This window comes from Acomys russatus, chromosome 13 (genome assembly GCF_903995435.1).
Source record: "Acomys russatus chromosome 13, mAcoRus1.1, whole genome shotgun sequence".
NCBI lineage: Eukaryota > Metazoa > Chordata > Mammalia > Rodentia > Muridae > Acomys > Acomys russatus.
This window is the reverse complement of record NC_067149.1, coordinates 20826073-20848317: the sequence shown is the minus strand read 5'-3', so window position 1 is coordinate 20848317 and position 22245 is coordinate 20826073. Positions and strand designations below refer to the sequence as shown.

The 22245-nt window shown below is 43.8% G+C and overlaps 1 protein-coding gene and 1 pseudogene across 4 annotated transcripts in view; one reads left to right on the top strand and one right to left on the bottom strand.

Annotated features, from left to right (window-relative positions):
• Positions 1-22245, top strand: part of Prickle2 (prickle planar cell polarity protein 2) — a 353881-nt gene that overhangs the window by 250899 nt on the left and 80737 nt on the right. For all 4 annotated transcript variants that reach the window (XM_051154935.1, XM_051154934.1, XM_051154937.1 and 1 more), the window contains one exon: positions 9706-9889. In XM_051154935.1, coding sequence (XP_051010892.1) covers positions 9706-9889 — 184 coding nt within the window. The remainder of the gene's footprint in view (positions 1-9705; positions 9890-22245) is intronic.
• Positions 11053-13008, bottom strand: LOC127197196 (kinesin-like protein KIF22; annotated as a pseudogene).

The window sequence follows — 22245 nt, the reverse complement described above, 5'->3', positions numbered from 1 at the left end:
TAATATCTAACCTTTCTTCTTTATTGTATGTTGGGACATGAAGAATAGCATTTGTATTACCTTGGAAACAATTTTAAAAATCATGGTAAAAGATATGTGTAATCAAGATAATGATCTATATCTTGCGTAGTCTACAGCAAAGTATCAAGTAAAGCAAAATGTATATATTGTAAAATTCCAGTTAGCACATATAAAAAGAAGTGGAGACATTTGTCCAGGGGACTAACCTAGACTATCTGTCCTAGTTTATTCTTAGCAGCGCAGCAAGTCTGACGGCTAAAGAAATCAGAGCGTCTCTGGATACCCACAGCCTTGCATAGGGATGCAGTGATGCAACTAGCAGTGTTGCCATGGAGACACCATCCGCGGCCAAGCTCTTGTCCTCTGAGAGCTCACTCTGTCTACTCATAATGGTGCTGAATCTGCTGTCTATGAGCTTGGTGGGCAGATTCCACACTGGCTTGTGGATGCTTTTTCAACAAAGCCAAAACTCCTAACAGATTGTATGTGTCATTCACCACCTGCCATCTTGTCATCATTTGATCCTGAGTACCCTCAGTATCTTCCTGGCACCATGTCCTCCTACCTCCACATCTTTTTATTCAACTGTTAGGAGTTTTCTTAGTTTGTCCTTTTGCCTAAACCTTTCTGCTCTGCTTCCTTAAGGGAACCCTTTGTGACCCCTCGTTAATCTAAACTTCCTTAGAGCGCAATGGGAATGAGCCATCACTGAAGATCACAGTACTCTCCACTTTGCTTTAGATTTTTCCATTTTCAAAAATTGCAGTGTCTTTTGTTGTATTAGACACTTTTCTGTTGCTGTGATAAAGACACCATGACCAAGGCAGCGTATAGAAGGAAGGGTTTATTTTGGCATATGTTTCCAAGGGAGAGTCCATATGGTGGTGGAGGCATGGCAGCAGGCGGCCAGAGCAGAAAGCTGAGAGGTCACATCTTCAATGGCAAACAGGAAGTAGAGAGGACAAACTGGAAGCAGGGCAAGGCCTTAAACTCCAAAAGCCCAACCCCAGTGCCGTAATTACCCCAGCAAGGCTCCACCTCCTAAGGTCCCAAAGCATTCCCCAAGCAGCACTACCTACTGGGGATCAGAGTGGTCAAATACCTGAGCCAATGGGGACATTTCTCATTTAAACCCCCATATACGGAAGTTACAGGGATGGTATAGTGAGCATTCATATACAGTTCTAGATTTTTCTGTTAGCATTTTGTCACATCTGTACTACATGTTCTCTACATATGTTTCCGTCTTCTCTCTCCCTCCTTTCTTCTCCCTGTCTCCTCCCCCACTTTCTCTCTCTCCCTCCTTCCCCTATCTTTCTTTCTCACCTTCTCCTTCCTTTGCCTTTCTCGCTCCTAGCCCTACCCATAGGCTCTGCTTCCTCCTTCCTTCTCTAAACTGCTTCTCCTCTTCCTTCACTCCTCTTCCTCCCTTTCCTATCTCCCACGCATCTTAGTTCTGCTGGACCATTGGAGACTAGCCACACACACGATCCTTTATACTTTAGTATGTGTCTCCTTAGAATAAGAACACCCTCTTAAATAAGCTAAGTACTGCCTTCCTAGAAACCATGGACTGGCTCTCTGTGATCTTCTTTTGTGTCCCAACGGGATTCATTTGCTGCCACACCTTACAGCACTGACCATGACCAACAGGACAAAGTAAATGCTCAGTGGGTAACCCTCTTGCCACAAACATTCTATCACCCACCCTGAATTCATTGACCCTCCCACTCCAGTGGATTCTAGCCTGCTACAGGAGATGCATTGTTCTGCCCCTGGCTGTTTATCTTTTCCTGTGCTGAGGACCCAGATGTGGTTTTTTGTCAAAGACTTCTAAGAATTGGGAGACGGTAACACTGTCTCTCCATCTAGCAGCCTTATCTGAGGAATATTCAAGATAGACCCACATTCCAAGGTTCTCCACAGAGGCACCCTGGTTGTCCAGTACACCAATCTAGTTGTTATTACCCTACCCTTTGCTGTGTCATGGGGTCCTTTCTCACATCTTTATTGTGCCTTTTGGGATGATCTTTTGGGGATCTCATTCTAAGCCATGGCTCATATACACAGAGACATCCTATCTGCTGAGCTAGATACAGTAAGAGATGTTTATGCATAAGTTCTAAGCTAAGTTACCTGGGATAGGCTGGTTTTCAAGGAGAATGTGCTTCCATGCCTCCAAAGTACAAATTAATCTGCAGCAGGATTCAGTTATGAATTGGCATATTAAGAGGGGACACCTGGCACTGGGAATGTCTCTGTGCTGCCTTCGGCTACGCTGGGATAGAGGGGCACCTCTGTGCAGATGGCAGGAGTCACCAGCCAGGCAAGGAAGGGAAGTGGGACAGAACCAGGCAGCAGGGTTCTGGCACTCAGCGCACGCCAGCCAAGCACCCAGCTGGCCTTGTCACGGTCTCCGCCCTTTCGCTCTGTGTTCATAAGGAAACCTTTTTTCCTTTCTCACAGAGATAGAAATCTTTCTTCCAGACATGGCAAGTGTCAGGGTTCATGTCCTTCATTCAGTCTGAACGTTTGCCAAACAAGGGATAAACAAAGTATTGTGACTGGAGGGGGGAGGTAAAGGAGCCAGAAAGACTGTGTATAACCGGATGTGCCGACGTCTGGGTATCAGGGACAGAAACCCGGGAATTCCAGGGAGAAGTGCATTAGAAGAAAGATCTTCCAGATGCCCACCAAAGTGGCATGCCTCCAGAACTTTACAGATGTGCTTAGGCTTTAGGACAGGCTGTTGTCCAACCAGTTTGGCCACTGCCATCAATGCAGTTGGGAGGAGAGAGGAGGAGGCGACCATACACGACACCTCCTGTGAACAAGTCCAGGGCTCACCCTCCACCTCAGTGCCTTTGGGCAGGCACCTGCTCCCCCAGTTCTGGGAAAACCCCACCCCAGTTGTATTCATCTAACTGCTTGACAGGCAATAGGCTGTTGAGGGCAGCTCAGATGTCCCTTCGGTGGGGAGGGCTTTCCCCTACCCACCCAGTCCCTTCCTGCTATAATGTTTATCACAATCAAAAATGGAAATGTTTATCCCTGTTTACTTGACTGTTATTTGTCTTCTCTTAGCTTGAAGTCAGTCTCATGAGAACGTAGAGAATTTCTGCCTTATAATTAAGGTAGACTGTTATCTAATGCCCAGAAACGTAAAACATAGTAGATTGTCAGTCCCTGTTGTTAGATTGCTGGTAAGTGAGTTGATGGGTTCATATGGACTGATGGGTGAGTAGACGGATTATTGGCAGGAGGATGGATGAAGAGGAGGAGGGAAAGTCTGGGCGCTTTTCTGAGAACAGAGTCATGGGAAGCATTGGTCTTGGGGTTAGATAACACAGGTTCTAATCTATGTAAACCTTAGCCAAGTTACTTATGAGTTTATGCCTACACTTCTGAATCTGACTTCCAGATCCTGTGACCATCTCAGGGCCAGCCGGTTTTCCTTCAGTTCTTACCCACTCAGTCAGGCACAACAGCATGTGTCTTTCTGATCAACATCATTTATCTGCTTCCTTCCTCCGGGCGTCCTACAACCTGGTAAACATCTTTTTACCCAAAATGGCCCAAATGTGTCACCTCTCAGAACCTGGCCAGAAAACATGAATGAATGTTTGGCTTATTGAGGACTGATGGAATGGGTCATGTGAAGAGTTGATATCTTGTTGGGAATGCAGGGAAGGTGGGCAGTGGTGCTAGTGAAGGAAGCCAGGCTCCTTTCCACAAAGCAGCCCCATTAGGTGGTTTCAAGTGATTATCATAGCATTGGTGAGTGTGTGACTGATACAGAGAGATGAAATTCAGAGCCAAATCTTAGTGGTCTTAAATTGTCCCCGCTTTATCTCTCACCTCTTGTCCAGAAAATTGAAAGTTGACAACTAATGAAATCTGTTTTTCAGATATGTTGTAGCTAACCTTTCAGTCTGTGATACCCACAGTTAGACGCATAATTCCCACACCAGCAGTTACTTTCCACACTAAGTAAAGTCTGAATCCTGGTTCAGGGTATCAGTTCAGAACAAATTGAAGTATCTGCACCGAATAATGTACATCAGTTTGCTGAGAATGGTGTGTCTTTACGTCTCTCTCTCTCTCTCTCTCTCTCTCTCTCTCTCTCTCTCTCTGTGTGTGTGTGTGTATGTGTGTGTGTGTGTGTGTGTGTGTGTGTGTGTTTGTCTGTGTTTATCTGTGTATCTGTATGTTTCTAATGCCTTGTTGTCCAGGCCAGAGTCTTATCCCCTGATTCATAGGGAACACATAGATTGGAGTCTGCTCTCCAGCTTCTTAGTATTAAGGAAAAAATGGTTCAGCAGCTGTTTCTGTTTAACAGTGATTATCTTTGGGATTGTGAGTATTTAGAATTTTTTTCCTTCTTCTTTCTTATCTATAATTTGTGACTTCATGCTACATTAATTGTAGGTTGAGGAAAAGAAAGCAGTAACTTTAAATTATAAGTATAATAAACAGAAAAATGCTTTCCTCTTTATTACTATGAATAAAATGGATGATTCTTTGGCCTTTGGTATGATAGTCATAGGAGAATTTAAATACCTAGGGACACATTTGTCAGTTGGGGAAAAACTGTGGATACCTCTGGGTTATGCTAGCCTTTTGTCTTTAACAGAGGTTTGCTTTCACAGAGTTCCATTCGCTGCCTGAGACATGGCTTTGTTGAATCCTCCTATTGATCACTTGGTTTATAAAGGGTCTAAGATGCTTTAAGCAGTCTGCCTGAGCCTAAGCAGGTAGCCTGTCCCTGATCTGGCCTAGGACTTGAGACCATGGAACCCATACCCCAGGGGATGTGGGAGGCAGGAGAATAGATGGCAGAGTTAGAAGCAGAGATATGTAGTCTTGCCTCTCAATGGGACACTTCTACACACGAGATGCCCAGATGAGTGGCAGTCAGGCTAAGTGCTATAAAACCCTCCAACGTGGCAATTATTTGGGGTTGATATAAATCTTCTTGAAAAAGTTCAAAAATGTTCATTGCCTAGATTTCTTAGACCATCATTTCGGTTGTTAGAACTCATCCTAGTTTCTAGGCAGGCGTGGTTGCACACACCTTTAATCCCAGCACTCAGGAAGCAGAGGCAGGTGGATCACTGTAAGTTTGATGCCAGCCTGGTCTACAAAGTGAGTCCAGGACAGCCAAGGCTACACAGAGAAACCCTGTCTCAAAAAGAAAAACAAAAAACAAAAATAGGCTGTGATCTAAAAGGGTCTTTCCATCCTAGAGATTATTTACAGAAGAACATCCTCATGTGTTCAGAAGACATGGTGATCCACTGACATCCTTATGAACATGCCCAGTCATGTGCCCTGATTGAGATCTGTCTAATCCACCGCAGGGATATGGCCTCTACTCCCAAGTATCTCCTGTTGCAATGACTTGGCAACAAAATGAACAGTTTCCTATGACCAGATTCATGATTAAGAGCTAGTGTATATGAGTGTGAGTGTATGTGTGTGTGTATGTGTGTGTGTGTGTGTGTGTGTGAGAGAGAGAGAGACAGAGAGAGAGAGAGAGAGAGAGAGAGAGAGAGAGAGAGAAGGAAAGAGAGAGAAAGAATTATCTATCAGAACTTTTATTTTATTTCTTTCCATCTTTCAAGTGTACATAGTCCCTGTTTTGGGAGAGCTTAAGAAGAGAGGACATCCTATTGAGACTCTAGGTGAGAGTAGCATGCAAGAATGGGGAAATAGTAGGACCCATAGGGTCCTGGAAACCTACAATAAGAACTTTGTAACAGGCAGATCTGGGTCCTGGGGTCCTCCTCAAACTAAGGCACCAGCCAAGGAGAATATAGGCAGTAAGCTTCGAACCCCTACCAGGACCTAGCCGACGAACATGATATTCTCCACCGTTGAGTGGAGAGTGAGCTCTGACTCTCACACGAACTCTGGTGCCCCTTTTCTGACCATGTCCCCGGATGGGGAGGCCTGGCAGCACTCAGAGGAAGGATAGCAAGTTACCAAGAAGAGACTCGATATTCTAAGAGCATATATAGGGGGAGGAGGTCTCCCTCAATCACAGACATAGGGGAGGGGAAAGGGGGGGAAGTGGGAGGGAGGGAAGAATGGGAGGAAACAGGGGAAGGGCTAACAATCGAGATGTAATATGAATTAATTAATAAAATTTAAAAAAACAAAAAACAAACAAACAAAAAAAGAATCACTTAGAGGATCTGGGGAATATGAGGCTATCCAGGCTTTTGTCTGTGGAACACCAGTCATGAAGAACCACAGACTGGCCTGGAGTTTGGAGAAGAAGTTGAGCATAAGAGAGGTCGGGCTTGCCATCTCAGCTTATAGCATCAATTTAGACAGCTCAATTTATACAGGAAGCTACCCACATATAGTTTCCTTTACAAAAAAAATTTATTGATAAAAGGGAAATGGGTAAAGAAGGGAGAAAAGGAAGATTTAAAGCTGCTTATAATCACTCTGCACCTGTCAGAAATGTTCTCAAGTGAGGCAGAGTCTTTGCACTCACGCGTCTCCCTCCCATCAACTTTTACTGCATTCGTCCATATCGTGCAAGTCAGTTCATTGGCATAAATCATTAGTCCTCATGCAAATGCAGGTGGTCACTGGTGGGAATGGTTTGGCTATGCTGAGGTAGTTCAGGAGATGGCCTCCACCTGGCAATATATCGCATAACTTACAGAAGAGGGGGTTGTGGATTCCATGCTGCAAAGCCAAGTGCATTGATTACTGCAACTATGGTGAGGCATTTGCAGAGGTGATTTGTAGGTAAAGGCTGGGAAGGGAGGTGAACACAGCATTTCCACTCTTTGAATCAGGGATGATTTCTTGGAAACCTGTCATAGACAAATCCAATTATGTACAGGTAGGATGTCAACTCTGACAGAATGAAACCAATGCTGTGTGTGTGTGTGTGTGTGCGTGTGTGTGTGCGTGTGTGTGTGTGTCCCCGTGCACGCGTGCATGTGCGTACTCAAGCAGTTTCTATGTTCATGAGTGTGTATTTTTTATAAAATCAAAATCTCATAGTATTCACACACACACACACACACACACACACACACACACACACACACTTGATTATCCTTCATTTGGGTGAAATTATTTAATTAGCGTATTAAAGAGAAAGCTGTTGGCTGCCAGTGTATTTTAAAAAAGGGAAGAGAGGGATTGAACAAGCAGAGAGAGGTCCCTCCTGGCTTACCTCTGTCTCACTGCTTCTTTCAAAGTGCCTCGGACTTGGGTTCCCAACTTGTAAATAGAGATTATTAAATTAGGTTCTCCAGTTGTCAGAGACTTCACTTAAAGGTTGCAAATTCTTTGCAAGTAAAATATGCCTTGCTGTGGGAGCCCCAGTTAATTATAAGCGAGGGGTAGAAGGCTGGCAGTGAGCAGAGAAGACAGATAAAGCCCCTTGTGGTTTTGATTTACTGGGTTTATTTTCTTTCCCTTGTTCTCCCTGACTTTGCTTTTTCTGAGTGATTTGTTGATGTTGTTCAGGAGTAAGCAGCTACTCCATGTGAAATCAAGTGTGTCTTCTGTAATATTTGTGCAGGGCTTGCCAGGACTTCCTTTGGCTCCTCATTCTGCCCTCCCTTTAAGGGATTCCTCCCAACAAGTTAGAAAGAAGGCATATAATAATGACTTCAGAAGATGATCAACTTCCCTGGCCCTCAGGAGGATGCAAATGAAAACCACAATTGGATACCATTGTCATATCCACTAGGAGGGCCATGGTCGACAAGGTAGACCCTAACACTTATGGCAAGAGTTAGACAAAGTGTCACCTGCCTGCCTTCACTGAAGGTGGGAACTTAAAATTGTTTAGGTATTTCAGAACACAATTTGCCGGTTCTTCTCCAAGGCGATGTGCCTAAAGTTACCATATGATGTTGTGGTTCAGTTGCCAGGTATATGCCTAAGAGAAATGATAATGTAGATCTATATAAAATCTTGAGCCTAGACACTGAAATTGGGTTTACTAAAAAAAAAAAAAAAAAAAAAAAATAGAGACTCCAAATATCCACCGGTTGATAGGTACACAAATTTGATGCAACCCTACAATGGAGTCTTTCTCAGCAATAAATAAAATCATTCCACAGACTGATGCATACATGCAGCATGGATAAACTATAACATTATTTTACATGAAAGAAGCTAGTTTCAAAAGAGTATATTTTTGCATGATTCCTTTATGTGAAATGTCCAAAATAGGCAAAACCAACAGGGACAGAAAGATTAGTGGTTGTCAGGGTATGCGAGCTTAGGCTATGAGAAGTTACTGTTCGTGTTCATGGTTTTAGTGGGGGTGTCTAAAATTAGTGGTGATTGTGAAATTCTGACTATATTAAGAGCTAGCGAATTATATGCTTTGGAAGGGTGGGTTCTCTGCTATGTGAATTATCTGAACAAAGCCGTTGTCACAAAATTTAGACACATGGAGATTAGAATTCTGGGCTCTTTCATTGCCTTTATAGTATGCTACAAAAAGATCCATATACACATGAATAGCTTGTTAAAGTTCGCCTCTTCCATTCTATCCTGTCTATTTTACTGGTAAAAGAGAGAAATGTGTGTGTGTTGCTTGACCTTACCATTTTCACTGCTCCAGTGTTTAGATTGGGATAAGGAAGTAGCTGGAAACCTTGAGCAAGATGCTCAGCTGGAAGAATTTGCATCCTTGACTGGTGCTTATGGACACACCACTTAGTCAGAAGGAACAAAAGCCAGGCATGGTAGCACACACTTGTAGTTTCAGCACTGTCGAGGTAGAGGGAGGCTGAGACAGGTGGATCCCTGGGGCTTGCTGACCACCAGTCTAGGCTACTCTATCTCACAAAGCAAGGTAAACATCACCCCACCCACAAAATACTTCTCTCTCTCTCTCTCTCTCTCTCTCTCTCTCTCTCTCTCTCTCTCTCTCTCTCTCTCCTCTCTCTCTCTCTCTCTCTTTCTCCCTCTCCCTCTCTCTCTCCTCCCTTCCTCCTTCTCTCTTTGTCTCTCTCAGAAAAAAATTCAGAAGCGTGAGCTTATGTAAAATAACTACAAGCAATGTTACATTTTAAGTTGCTAATTAAGACTCTGAATCATGAACCTTTAATGATGGTGAAATTATCTTCCTGTAAAGATCTTGAGACCACATTTGTTTTAGAGGAAAATGTTTGTTCTTACTCAAAAAAAAAAAAAAAAAAAAAAAAAAAAAAAGCAAAAAAAAACATCCCATGGTTCTTTTTATAACAGGCTTTTTTTTTTTTCTGTTTTGCATGATTTAAGAACTTTTTTAAAAAAAGAACATGTCAGTGCTTGTTAAATCTGGTAATATTTCAGGTTAGTGTGGGATTCTATATATTTAAATCTATTACAGTGGCTATTGCAGTGAAGGGAATTGTGATTATGGCACATATCTATTGGTCTACATTGTGTGTTTGTGCGTGCGCGTGCGCTCATGCACTTGGATGTAGATTCCAAAGAAGGTTGGATCTGCGTATCAACATGCTCACCTGGTTCTCCCTGATTTCCTAAGTGGTTTTCATATGGCACATGACTGTCGTGTCCTTTATAAGCCAATGTTCTCTAGCTTGTAGCTGGTGACTTGTGTTTATGGGTTAGAATCCAAAGGCTGGCAGCTTCTTGAAAAAGCAAACGGCTTTTTTCCTCCTTCTGACCTGTTGCCTTTGCCGCCCACAGGAAGATCTGCCTGCACTGCAAGTGTCCCCAGGAGGAGCACATGGTAACGGTGATGCCACTGGAGATGGAGAAGACCATCAGCAAGCTCATGTTTGACTTCCAGAGGAACTCCACCTCAGACGATGACTCGGGCTGCGCTTTGGAAGAGTACGCCTGGGTGCCCCCGGGGCTAAAGCCGGAGCAGGTAGCCACTGTCCTTTCCCATGCCTTTAACTTGAACAATTAAGTTTGATGTCACTTTATAAAGGCACCGCCTTTCCGGGAGATACTCCTGGCACTACTCACAGGCTGTAAACATTACTGGCCTGATGAGAATATCTTTTCTCTTTGCTTCTTTCTGTTTTGCATTTCCCCCAGTGATGCCAAGCATTGTCTTGCATTCAGTGGTACTTGGTGCTTTCTCTTCCAGAAGTCTGCAGTCAGCCTAGCAGCACATCTGTAAGCTGGGGCCTCTTACCATCTCCCTGATAATGACTTTCAGAGACAGCTAGGATCTTACGAGGAGTGTTAACTACTATTGTCTTCCCCTCACCATTAAATTCTTGGGAGGTCTCCACGCCTGGTGGAGTATTTAGAAGCTCAAACAGCATGCCGTCCTGTGTCAGGAACTTTTAGTGTGATAATGCTTTCAGGAAAAGTGCTTTGTAATTAAGACCCAAGAATCCACTAGTAACTAAAGATGTGTCTCTGATCATCCATGTTCCATGTTCTTTGTCCCTTGTCCTACTTTCATTTCTGTTTCTGTGATAAAACACTTTGAAAAGAAAGAAAGAAAGAAAAAAGAAAGAAAACAAAGACAAGACAGGGGTGGGGGGAGGGAAGCAGCACTGGAGAGGAAAGGTGCATTTTAGCTAACAAGTCCAGATCTTGTTTCAGAGACGTCTGTGGCCAAAGCTTGATACAGCTAGCCACGTCACATCTACAGTCAAGGGCAGAGAGAATGAACATGCGCACGTGTGCTTGCTTGAGCCCAGCTCAGATTCTCCGCCCTTACACAATCCAGGACTCTGCCTAGCAAATGCTGCCTCCCTTGGTGGGCCGGGTGTTTCCACACCAATTAACTTAATTGAGGCATGCCCACCGGCCAACCCGATGCAGACAGTTCCTCATTATGACTCTCTTCCCAAGTGATTCTAAATTGTGTCATCTTGACAATTAATGCTACCCCATCCATATTGCTGTACCAGATTGGCGTCTGAAATCTGTCTTGTAGGTATGGTTTGACTAGCTGGAGAAATATTGTATAAATTTCATATATAAGTTTATATATAAACTATATATATATATGAATAAAAACTAAACATTATTATACAAGGACTTTAAAAGAAAAAGGCAGTGTATTAAGAGCTGATGGTCAGGAGGGATAACAGTGCTGGGCGCCAGCCAAGCTCAAGAGGTTCGCTTTCAGTAAAGACTCCACCTGCTTCCCCGAGATGCCTTCCACCTGCTCCAAGTCCTCCACCTCCCTATAGGGGCCATAGACCTTCCTCCCTTCCACAATGAGTTGGGCCTTCTGGCCAATGTGATGCAGGCTGCGCAGATCCTGAAGGGAGCCTTCATTCAGCAGATCCAATAATTTTTTTCCATGCCCATGCGCTATTAACTCTGGGCTAGTCAGTAGCTCCCAGCAGTCCTCAGCCTTTTCCCACAGCCTCTGACACATTTGATGGCTCCAGCTTCCTTCTGTGGCCCTCTCTTCAGAACGTGGATATCCGTGTTTGAGGATGCTGCCTGCTTCTGGATCAGTTGCAGGGGCATCACCACGGTCCTTTTCAAGGGCTTTGTGTGTACTGAGGAGTGGGCACTCTTCTTTCTCCTTTGGCCCCAGTGCCTCCTGGGCAGGCAGCACCTCTGCCTCCAGTTCTTTCGTCTTCATCTTAACCCTCTCAGTCTCCAAGTTCTTTCCCTCTACTGTCTTAATGAATACCATTCGCTCTTGCTTTGGGGTACTCAGTAGAGGTGTTCCTTGGTTCCCCTGGGAGCCTAGCAAATGATCCAAACTCAGGAGGTTCTCCAACATGGCTGGATCCATGTTGCTTAGCTTCTCTAAGAGGCTTGGTTTCTGGGAGGTAGAGGCTGGAGCTGCTGCAGACTCAGGGCTCCCAGTTGATTCTTCTTCAGGACCTTTGGCTTTCTTTGCCTCTGATGGGCCTAGCAGTTCTTTCTGAGACAGCTTAGTGGGTACCAAGGCATTAAGCTGTAGACTCTCATTGGTGAAAGGCCGGTTAATCACCTCCTTAGACTTAGTAGTTCACTACTAAGTTCAATGCTGCGATTGTATCCAGGTAAAAACGTCTTTCAGGAGCAGTGTTGGTGATGAGGATGCTATGAGCTGAGCCACCCAGAAAGTCCTGAAGTGGGCAAGCGAGCTTGCTGTCCTGGTATGGAATCCGAGGGAGGCCCTGGTTTAGTGCATCTACCACTTTTCCCAGTACAAAGAGGGAGGTGTTGATGGCCCCACTCTCCTTGAGCCGAAAGCCCTGGTTGCCTGTGCAACGGTTGTCTTTTGAACCAGGCAAATCAATAAGATACAGTTTTCCTTCCCTCTGGAGAAAGGGAACCAAATAGTCACACTGCTCTACCTTGACCAAGAGCACTGAATGACTACGGGAAAAGTGCTGGTTAAGCCGGGTGGCTCCTACAATGCGATTTCTACTGGCTGGCAGGAATGCTGCTCAAAGTCAGAGAAGCTAGTGGTGGGCTTCTGTGTGAGGCCTAGAATCAGGATGTTCCCTCCACAGTTGTCTCAGATTGCTAGGTCTCCTGATGTAGGATCTAAAAGGTCTAATACCTTTTCCCGGTAGATCTCTAAATAGGACATAGTGACAGGAAGGTCCCGTGGCCAGCTCTTAACACTTTCTTCCCTTGTAAGCTGCAGGAGGTCCATGAGAGGCAGGAATCACTCCAGATTATTCTGGGCTACCCAGCATTATGTGTGTCTTCCCTGCCCCAGTGGGCCCATAGGCAAGTGCACTGGCAATCCACCCTTCCAGCAAGTGCTGTAGGATGGATTGTACTGAACCCTGCTGAGTGCTCTTCTCTAGGCATCAAACTGATATTTGAGTGTCACCTGGTATTTCCTCCAATTGGCCACCTCAAGAGAGCAGCTGTCTATGCATCTCACACAGGGGGTTCATTGGCTTCTGTTTGTTCATCCATAAATGGTCGCAGTTGTACAGCCACCCTTACTGGAGCTGGAGGTGACTGTCGGCCAGCTCCTTCCTTGATTAGACAGTGACCAGCTCCTGAGCTGGCTGCCACCAACTCCCACCGCTGCAGCCTCGCCTTAGCCCCAGCATCCATATTCCTCTAGTCTTTGAGCCCAGTTCTCTCTTCTGAACTGCCGGGGCCCTGCCAACTTTATATATTTTCACGTATACATTTATATTTCTTTTTTGGCAATGCTAGAGCTTGAACTAAGGGCTTTGTGTGCTCTGGGTAAATGTTAATACCACTAAGCTGCGATCCCAGCCCATAAATGTATACAGCCAGCTGAAATATTTGAAGATATAGAATTTTGTTCCTGCAGAAATACAGTTGCTTGGGCTTGCGCACTGGCCGTTCTCTTCAGACACTCTCTGATGCCAGTAAGTCATCTCAGCTTCTGCTCTATCCACTTAATCTTCTTACATTGTTTCTCTATGTGTACTTCAGCCCTGTGATCTCTCTTTCCATCACACATAGAACAGAAAGGATCTTGGATGAAAAACAGTCACAGAAAACCTTTCCATGAGAATCAAAGGCAGTGCTTTTTTTGGGGGTGGGGGATTTTGGCAGAACAACAACAGTAAAGTACTTTCTCGTAGCTTGTGAGTTGAGATTATTTGTCTCTTTTACTCTGTCTAAAGATTACGTTGTTGAAGAATTCATTTAAAAAGAGAGAGAGAGTATCTGAACTTATCGAGGCATTTGGATAGGGTGCCACTGACTGGATGCCACTGGCACAGCTGCTGCCGCCTGAATGTCACTGACATAGGTGCAGCTCTGAGCGGTGAGTTTGTACACCTGGGCAGGTCTGGGAGCTTGTCTCGTTTTCCCGCTGGCCTCATTTCCAGTAATTTCTTTTGTGGTCCACGTTGTCATTGTTCCTCACCTGAAAGGACATTGCCTCCTGATGAGTTAGGCCCTGGCTTTTCCAATGTTCCCGCTTGAATGGACTCTTTCTCTGAGACCACTAACAATCTTCAATGATGTTCAGACTCCAGGAAGACCTCCTACAGATGCCGACTGAAGAAAACGGACCGTTGTGGAAGTTAAGTTCTTAACTAAACCCACAGTTTTAATCGCAAGTGGCTGTAGGCCAGCTGACTCATTCCACTGTCTGGAGAAGATGTAAAACTGGAGTTTTTAAATATATTTTGAAAGAAAATAGTGAGCACTGTTAAACAAATGGTTGGAGTTGTGCCCAGGGAAAGGCTGTTCCCCTCTGTCACAGTCACTCTTCGGGTGTCCTTGGTTCCCAGCAGTCATGGGACCTTTGCCTGAAACCTCTGTGATGCACATAACTAGAAAGGAAAATCGCCCTCAGACACAGAATATCAGCATGTTTGAAGGGTTCTATATTTACTCCCCACCCAAAAAATGTGAATTTACTATTAACAGTTTTTGAAGAGGTCATTTTGCATGATAGAAATGGGCTTCAGGTTTGCAATTTTGAGAGCCTTTAAAAAAAAACTATTATTTATTAAGATATTTATGAGTTTAAAGGTTTTTTAGAAGCTATCTGGTATGTGCTTAGATTAGAAAAAAGCCTGAGCCCTGAATGCATTTCCTTCCTAAAAGTTCTGCTTTTTAATATCACACCAGTCGTCTATGAATTGAGAGAAACTATTTTTCTATCAAGAGAAACTATGGTGAATATGAAAAATGCTTTGTGCCAGAGGCAAAATATTACAGACTAATTAGGGCAGAGAATAGTGTACTTTCATTTTGGGTTGGAATCTTCCCTCTCACTCCACGACTGTGGGGCTGATAGTACGCCTTTAGGTGATACTCTTATTATTCTTCCTCGAGTCATTCCTCCAATTTAATAGGATGCGTGTGAAATTCATCTCACATTCAGAGAATTACCCCTGAATATGGACATTTAATTTCATAAAATCCACTAGCTTCTAAGCTGAACCTTCTTACACTGGTGCAAAAATGGCCAAGAGACAAGACGATGCTGGAAAAGCAGCCACCTCATGATTTCAAACGACTCAAAGCTCATTGGTGCTAACTGTTCAGATCCTCTGCTTCAGCTCGCTGCGTATTAAGGAGTTTGACGTCATCTGGAGAATCCTGAGGTAGCCAACCAGAGAGCTGCAGTCTACCCTTAGGAGGCCACTGGAAGTCGTTTTCAAGGCTCCAGTTTTCATTCAGGCGCAAATAAGTATAGCCATCTTCTATAAGTGGCTTTTTGATAAGATTATAATAGATATTCCTAAGCAAGTTTAAATAAAGCAAAAAGCAAGCAAGATTTCTCACTGTCAGCATTTCTAGATGGATAATTCTCAGTGTAGAAGAAGTTTAATATATTATGCAATGGCTAGCAGCGTCCCTCACCTCCACCTACCAGATGCCGGGAGCATTTCCCAGTTGTGACAACCAACTATGTCTTCAACATTGCCACATGTTTCTAAAGAATTAAATAGCAATTGGATGGAGGTAATGTTAAAAGTTGGAGTGTAAGGACTGAAGAGATGGCTCACTGGCTAGGAGCATTTGTTGCTCTTGCAGAGGACCCAGATTCTGTTCCTAGCACCCATATGGTGGCTCACAACCATCCTTAACTCCAGTTCCAGGGGATCTGATCCCCTCTCGTGGCCACTTCAAGCACCAGGCACACACATGGTACTTATACATAAATGTAGGCAAAATACTCATACATACAAAATAAAATAAACATATCATATATCTATAGACAGACAGATACTTAGCGTGTGCCTCACCAAGCATCTGGTCCAATTAAGATAAAAGAGGATGGCTCTATTTAACACATATTCATTGAACACTCATCATGTTTTGGCTCCTACATACCAACTGCTCTCTCGTAATATGGCCAAGGGCTTAGTAGAGTATTAGAGCTGACCCACTGTTTTTTGAGGCTGTCCCTGTGTTCTCCACTAAGTCAAAACAGGGACTGGAATAGGAAGAACCTGTTGTGGGTGGTTCCCCAGGTTAGAAGTAGATTTCTTCCTCTTTTATAAAGGGAAGATTTGTAGTCAATAAGAAATCAAGTGGGAGCTGGAGAGATGGCACAGTGGTTAAGAACACTTGCTTTCCAATTCTGAGGACCAGAATTTAAATCCCAATAGCTGTGTCTGTGGCTCACAAGCATCTGTATGCCAGGTTCAAAGGATCTTGTGATCTTCTGTCCTCTGCAATCAGTTGCACACACATATGTACCTGTACTCACTCAGACATGTGCACACACATGCACACATACACACAAACACACACACTAAACTAAATAAAACAAATATTTTCTAAAAGAAAATAGGAAGCATCTAAAACAGAAAATGACAGCAATCCTTTCCACCAAAGGGAGAAAATTATACCCCAAACTTTTTAGAATGTTCAAGTATTTGCGTATATAGAGAGGGGTATCTTTTTTGTGTGAACTTGGATAAAAATATGTGATATTGTTCTCTACTTTCCCTGATGTGGCTTTTTTTTTTTTCTCTTCTTGTATTGTGAACATTTTTCTCTTTCAGTTTACTTCAGAGCAAATTCTCTTCCGTGGTGATTAGATTGTCCATTTCTAACCTTAGCCACCACTAGGAGGCTGAAACATTTGGAAATGTGTGTTTGGGGACTTGGGGGAGTTAATTCTCTAAAGGACTCATGGATCCTACCAGTATAGAGTGGGACTTTGAGATACTGAAACCCTAAAAATAGCCAAATGAGCCAAAGGAGAGTGGCTGCTATTGACACAAGGAGCTCAAGGCTTGATTTAACCACAGTGTTGTTAGTTCACATCTGAATGGTGTACAACAGCCATGGTGGGGAAAGCATTCTTCCAATGAAAAATAAAACACTCAATGCTTCACAGAGATGAAGTGAGTTAGATGGGTTTGGCCTTTATGAAAATATCTCTATTGAGAGATTGTAAGTCCTTTATGTCTTCTCTTTCATGACCATTGCTTATGCATTAAGCATCACACTAAATGTTCTCAGAGACAATCTTGACCCCATCTATGATTCAAGATCTGGTCCCCAGATATGAGCCTTGTAACAGAGTCTTGTTGTTTCCTTTAATGTGTATGAAACTCACAGTTGGGTATTTATTAGTATCATGATTTACTTAATATTTTATTCCTCTCCCTTGGCTTTAGTACTTCTGTGGGCAGAGATCTCCCCTGCTTTGTTCTTTAGGAAACCACCCAATGCCAGCCTATAGCACACAGTGCCTGAAGCTCGTAGGCACCAAACAAGACATTATTGAGAGTCAGGCCAAAGGGAGTTCCCTGCAGAAGGAAAAATGTTCATGGATACATCACATGAAAAAGATGACTTTTGTTAGATTTTTTCCCCCCTAAATGATGGGTTGTTTCTTATCACTTGTTTCTGCTCCCCGCGCTTCCTCTGAGTATGTGCACTGTAAGCGGATTTCTCTAGCCACCTTAATCACACTGGACTTTGTCCGGCTGCACAAAGGCGGGAGAGGGAAGCATGCTGTATGGCCTCTGCTCTAGTGCAGGCCTGAATCAGCAGTGTTGGCTCCAAGACCCGAGTCTGGAGCAGCGGGGGAGGAGCCGGGGGTGGGCTGGCAGCAGATTGCTGTTTCCCAACCAAGGAATCATTGTCTGAGTCAAAGTGTCAGGCGTAGCAAAGCCATGGCTCTTCAAAAGCAGCAGCCTGTCCCAGGAGGGGAGCCTAGCTTCTGCAGTCAGACACATCTGGAGGACTGGCTTGTCACTTACTGACCTCAGGAGAGTTGTTCTGCTCCTGGGATCCTCAGGTCCCCCTTGAGGAGGAGGATGGTGGTGATGACAATGTTATTTGGTTTCCAGTACAGACGTGTTCTCTTTGTGTTCTCATCACCATTTTCTGTGTGCTTGTGTATGTATGTGCATGTTCTTGCATGTCGGTACACATATACTGAGGACAGAGGACAACCTTGGGTGTCAGCCCTCAGATGTGTAATCCTTTTGTAGTCTCTCACTAGCCTGGAGCTTAGTAAGTGGGCTAGCCTGTCTGGCCAGCAACCCCTAGGGATCCACCTGCCTCTGCTTTCCTGTTGCTCATTTCTAAGCACTTGCCGCCATACGGTCGCTCGTGCATCTTTTCACGTGTGTGCTGGGGATCGAACTCAGGTCTTCATGCTTGCAAAGCAAGCTCTTTATTGGTGGAGCTGTCTCTCTAGCCTCACCACCACTTAAAAATTATCTTAAAGTTTTTGTGCAAGTATACATTAAATGTTGAGCACAGTCCTCAGCCATCTTATCTTTCTTTCTTTCTTTTTTTTTTTTGCCTTCCTCTCTCCCTGATAGTTCCTTGTCGCCTAGACCATTTTACTTCTGCTTTCATGCCATATGATTTTATGCACCTATACAAAACCTAGGATCTGTGAATGAGAAAAAAACATATAATAGTTGTCTTTTGGAAACTGATTTAATTTTATTATGTCCAGTTCTATATATTTTCCTACAAATGACATAACTTTGTTCTTTATGGCTAAAAAAATTTCATTTATATATACATATATACACATATATTTACATATATATGTATATATTCATTTATATATTCATTTTTATATATGTATATATACGTATATATGTATATATAAATATAATATACCTTATTTTCTTTATCTGTTCCTCTGCTGTAAGATAAATAGGTTGGTCCCATAACATAGCAGCTGTAAGCAGCGCTGTGGTGATGACAGTGTACAAAATCTCTGTGGTGTGCTGTGGAGTCCTTTGCACCTCACCCTCATTTTTAGCAACCTTATTTTGTCTCTCTTGTCAAAGTGAGTAAACCCAGGCCTAGAGAAGTTAAATAACTTGCAGATAGCCAGACCCTGTAACCAACATGTTCAGACTTGTCAGTTCCAGGACTGGCCTGGCTCTGAAGAAGACTTATGAGGCACATAGACATTGCTCAATCAAATAGTTGCTTCTTTGCCACCCTTCTTGGAAGATGCTATCTACTAAATGACTACTACTGCTCTGAGTCAGCTCACAGAGGTGAAAATAATGTTTGGCAGTCCAGGAAAGATGAAGGTTAGGTGAGGGTGTGGGAGGTGGAAAGAGCCTAGATTTTATAGGAATCCTGGGTTTTAGATCCTTCTCAGCATTCTCAGAGGCTGGGTAGCACAGCATCCCTCTGAAATGTGCCTCGAGCCTGATGTATAAGGGCTGTAATGGAAAACCCAAGTCCTAACAGTACAGGGCTCTGCTCTTCAGCTACTGTGTCTGAGGTTGTTTGAAAAATATTGATGCCACCGGAGTGAGGTCATCTAGGGTTGCAAGAATGGATTCCTTCTCTCTACTCATTTAAAGAATAAACAGGCAGGAAAAGCAAGGTCTCAGAACTTAGCCAGATTTTACTGAGAGCAGAAGCAAAGGCAAACACACACGCGCGCGTGTATGTGTGCATGTGCACACACACACACGCACATGCACGCAAACATATTCATGCCCATGGAAGTGAGAAGAAGGTACTGCATCCTCCCCTGGAACTGGACACACAAGCACACCAAGGACATACTTCCCAAGGTGAAGAGACAGAGCCGGGGTCTGCCTCTGCTTAGAGGATGCTAGGAGGGGTGTTACGTGTTTGGGAATTGGATGGGAAATTGGGAATTTCTCCTTCAGAATGGAAAACTCACCAACCATCTCTTGTGGAGAAGAATCAGAAAGCTGGCCATCTTAAATGTTGAAGTGAAATGAAATGGCAGTCTACCTAAAGCCTCTTTCCCCTGAATGTCTGCTTGCCAGGGATCTGTCTGACTCCTATGACTGTACTACTTGATGCTAATTGCCTTCTCTGACCCCACTGTACCTGAGCTGCTTGGACAAGGACCCAGGCAGAGCCTCTAGATTCTGGATTACCCAGTGCCTCAAGCAAGCTTCAGGACCATCTACTTAAGAAAGATATGAAAACTTGCATGCACCTTTCTTGCTACTTGTGGTCTTGGCTTCACACCCTTGAAGTGCACAGGAGCCAGTCCCTGGAGCATTCTCAGTAGGCTACTAGGGCGTCCACCCACGAAGAATATTTTACAGACTTTCCTGGGTGGAGGGAAAATCACTGGGTCAGCAGGAGGCCTCTGAACTGGGCCCTCATTTCATCCTGTGATGCCTGTGTAGCAGTTGTTTTTAATGGCGGGTCAGTGAGCTCGCTGGGACCCTCTCATTCAGTTTTTCTCCCTAAGGAATGTGTGAAAAATAAATAAATAAATAGGAGCAGCTGCTAGAAAATAATGGAGAAAAGGAATGGCTATCAAGCTTTTTACTTATTAATTTATTTCTTCAGCAGATATTTATTTTGTACTAACTATATAGCTTAGCCATTGTCGGGGCACTGGGGATACAACAACTAAAGAGATAATTAAAGTTCTACTACACTGTAGTTTTAAGGATGATGAAGGAAAAATTAAGAAATAAATACATGATCAAAATAATCCCATATTATTAGTTTTTAAGAACATGTGATACTATTCATAATGGTGAATAATAGTAGTGCCGGACAATGCCCCATGTTTCACCTGGGTCCTATGCAAACTATCTATGTAAGACTAGGAACTGATTCCAGTGCCGTGACTATGGTCCTGAGTGTTGACAAGTTGGCTTGTTTGGCCCGATCACTGAGGAAGTGGCAACTGAGTAGCTGCTGAACAGCACGGAGACATCCGTGTTGCCACATCAACCTGGCTTGTGTGTTCCTTTGAGTAAAAGTTGGAAATGAAATTAAAATGGCACTTATTTTACATAAAAAGCGTTTGAGAAGAATGCTGATGGATAATTTGGGGGAGAAGTGAATGGAGTCCATCCATGGGCACAAGGGAGGGCTAGGAGGCCTCACTACCCTGCACATCCAGTCTCTAGTGCCCTGATGTTTCTGTGGCATGTGGAAGTAGAGCAACTAAGAGCACTCATTCTGAGTGGGCTGTAGGAGCCCCAAACAACAGCTGACACATGCTGGATTTATAGCAGACAAATAATCCCGTTTGTTGTCTGCCTGCCTTCTGAAGTATAAACCTACAACTCCTTCACCACTACGAGCTCAAAGCCCAATAATATCAGGTTCATGTTTACCATCAATAACCAGACGTTGCATGAATAAACAAGGGTATTTAATCCCCTCCCCCCCCCTTATAAATGCTGAGATTCAAAGGTAATCAGTAAATAGATCAAGAAGCCGGTAAGCCCAGAGCCAGATCTACAATCTCTATCTGTCTCCTTCAGAGGCCACGGGGCTTTCATCTTCCACCTGCCTCTCCCTGGGTACTCCACCCAGGTGACGAGATACAGTGAAAGAGTAGAACAGTGTGTTTCCCACCAGCTTTCTCTCTGTGGGCTGGAACTTTCCCCTAATCTAAGGTTGGCCTTGGTGACTAAGGAGTTTCCCCATCATTACAGGAAGCAGCACGGTCCTACCTTCCAAGACTTGTCCCCATTTTCAATCTCTTGTTTATCTTGGGCTCTTCACCATCTCTTATCCCGTCCCTACTCTACTCCATTCAGGCTGTCCTGTTCCCAGCACAGTGTCATATATCTGGGTGTCAGCAATGAGAACTGATTCATCTGGGGCATACATGCTTAGCGTCAACCATCATCTTAGTACTTTCCTAGTCACTGGAGGATGGCATTAAAAAAAAAAAAAGACACAGTGTCTCTACCCTTATGCAGATAACAGTGTACTCAAGAATACAGATGGGCCAAAGCTCTGTAAAAAACTATCATTAGACTGCCAACCACTTCCCAGAATGGGGTTTTCTTTTTTATATATAACTTTATTAATTTATTCAGATTATAACTCAATTGTTTTTTTTTTTTTTTAATTTTTTTTTTTTATTAATTTATTCTTGTTACATCTCAATGTTTATCCCATCCCTTGTATCCTCCCATTCCTCCCCCCCCATTTTCCCATTATTCCCCTCCCCTATGACTGTTCCTGAGGGGGATTACGTCCCCCTATATATTCTCATAGGGTATCAAGTCTCTTCTTGGCTACTTGCTGTCCTTCCTCTGAGTGCCACCAGGTCTCCCCCTCCAGGGGACATGGTCAAATGTGAGGCACCAGAGTATGTGAGAAAGTCGTATCACACTCTCCACTCAACTGTGGAGAATATTCTGACCATTGGCTAGATCTGGGAAGGGGTTTAAAGTTTACCTCCTGTATTGTCCTTGGCTGGTGCCTTAGTTTGAGCGGGACCCCTGGGCCCAAATCTGCCTATCATATTGTTCTACTTGTAGATTTCTAGGACCCTCTGGATCCTTTTATTTTGCTGTTCTCCCATGCGTCTCTCATTTAGAGTCCCAATAGGATGCCTTCCCCTCTGTCCCAGTTTCCTGGTAAGTGAAGGCTTTCGTGGGACATGCCCCTTGG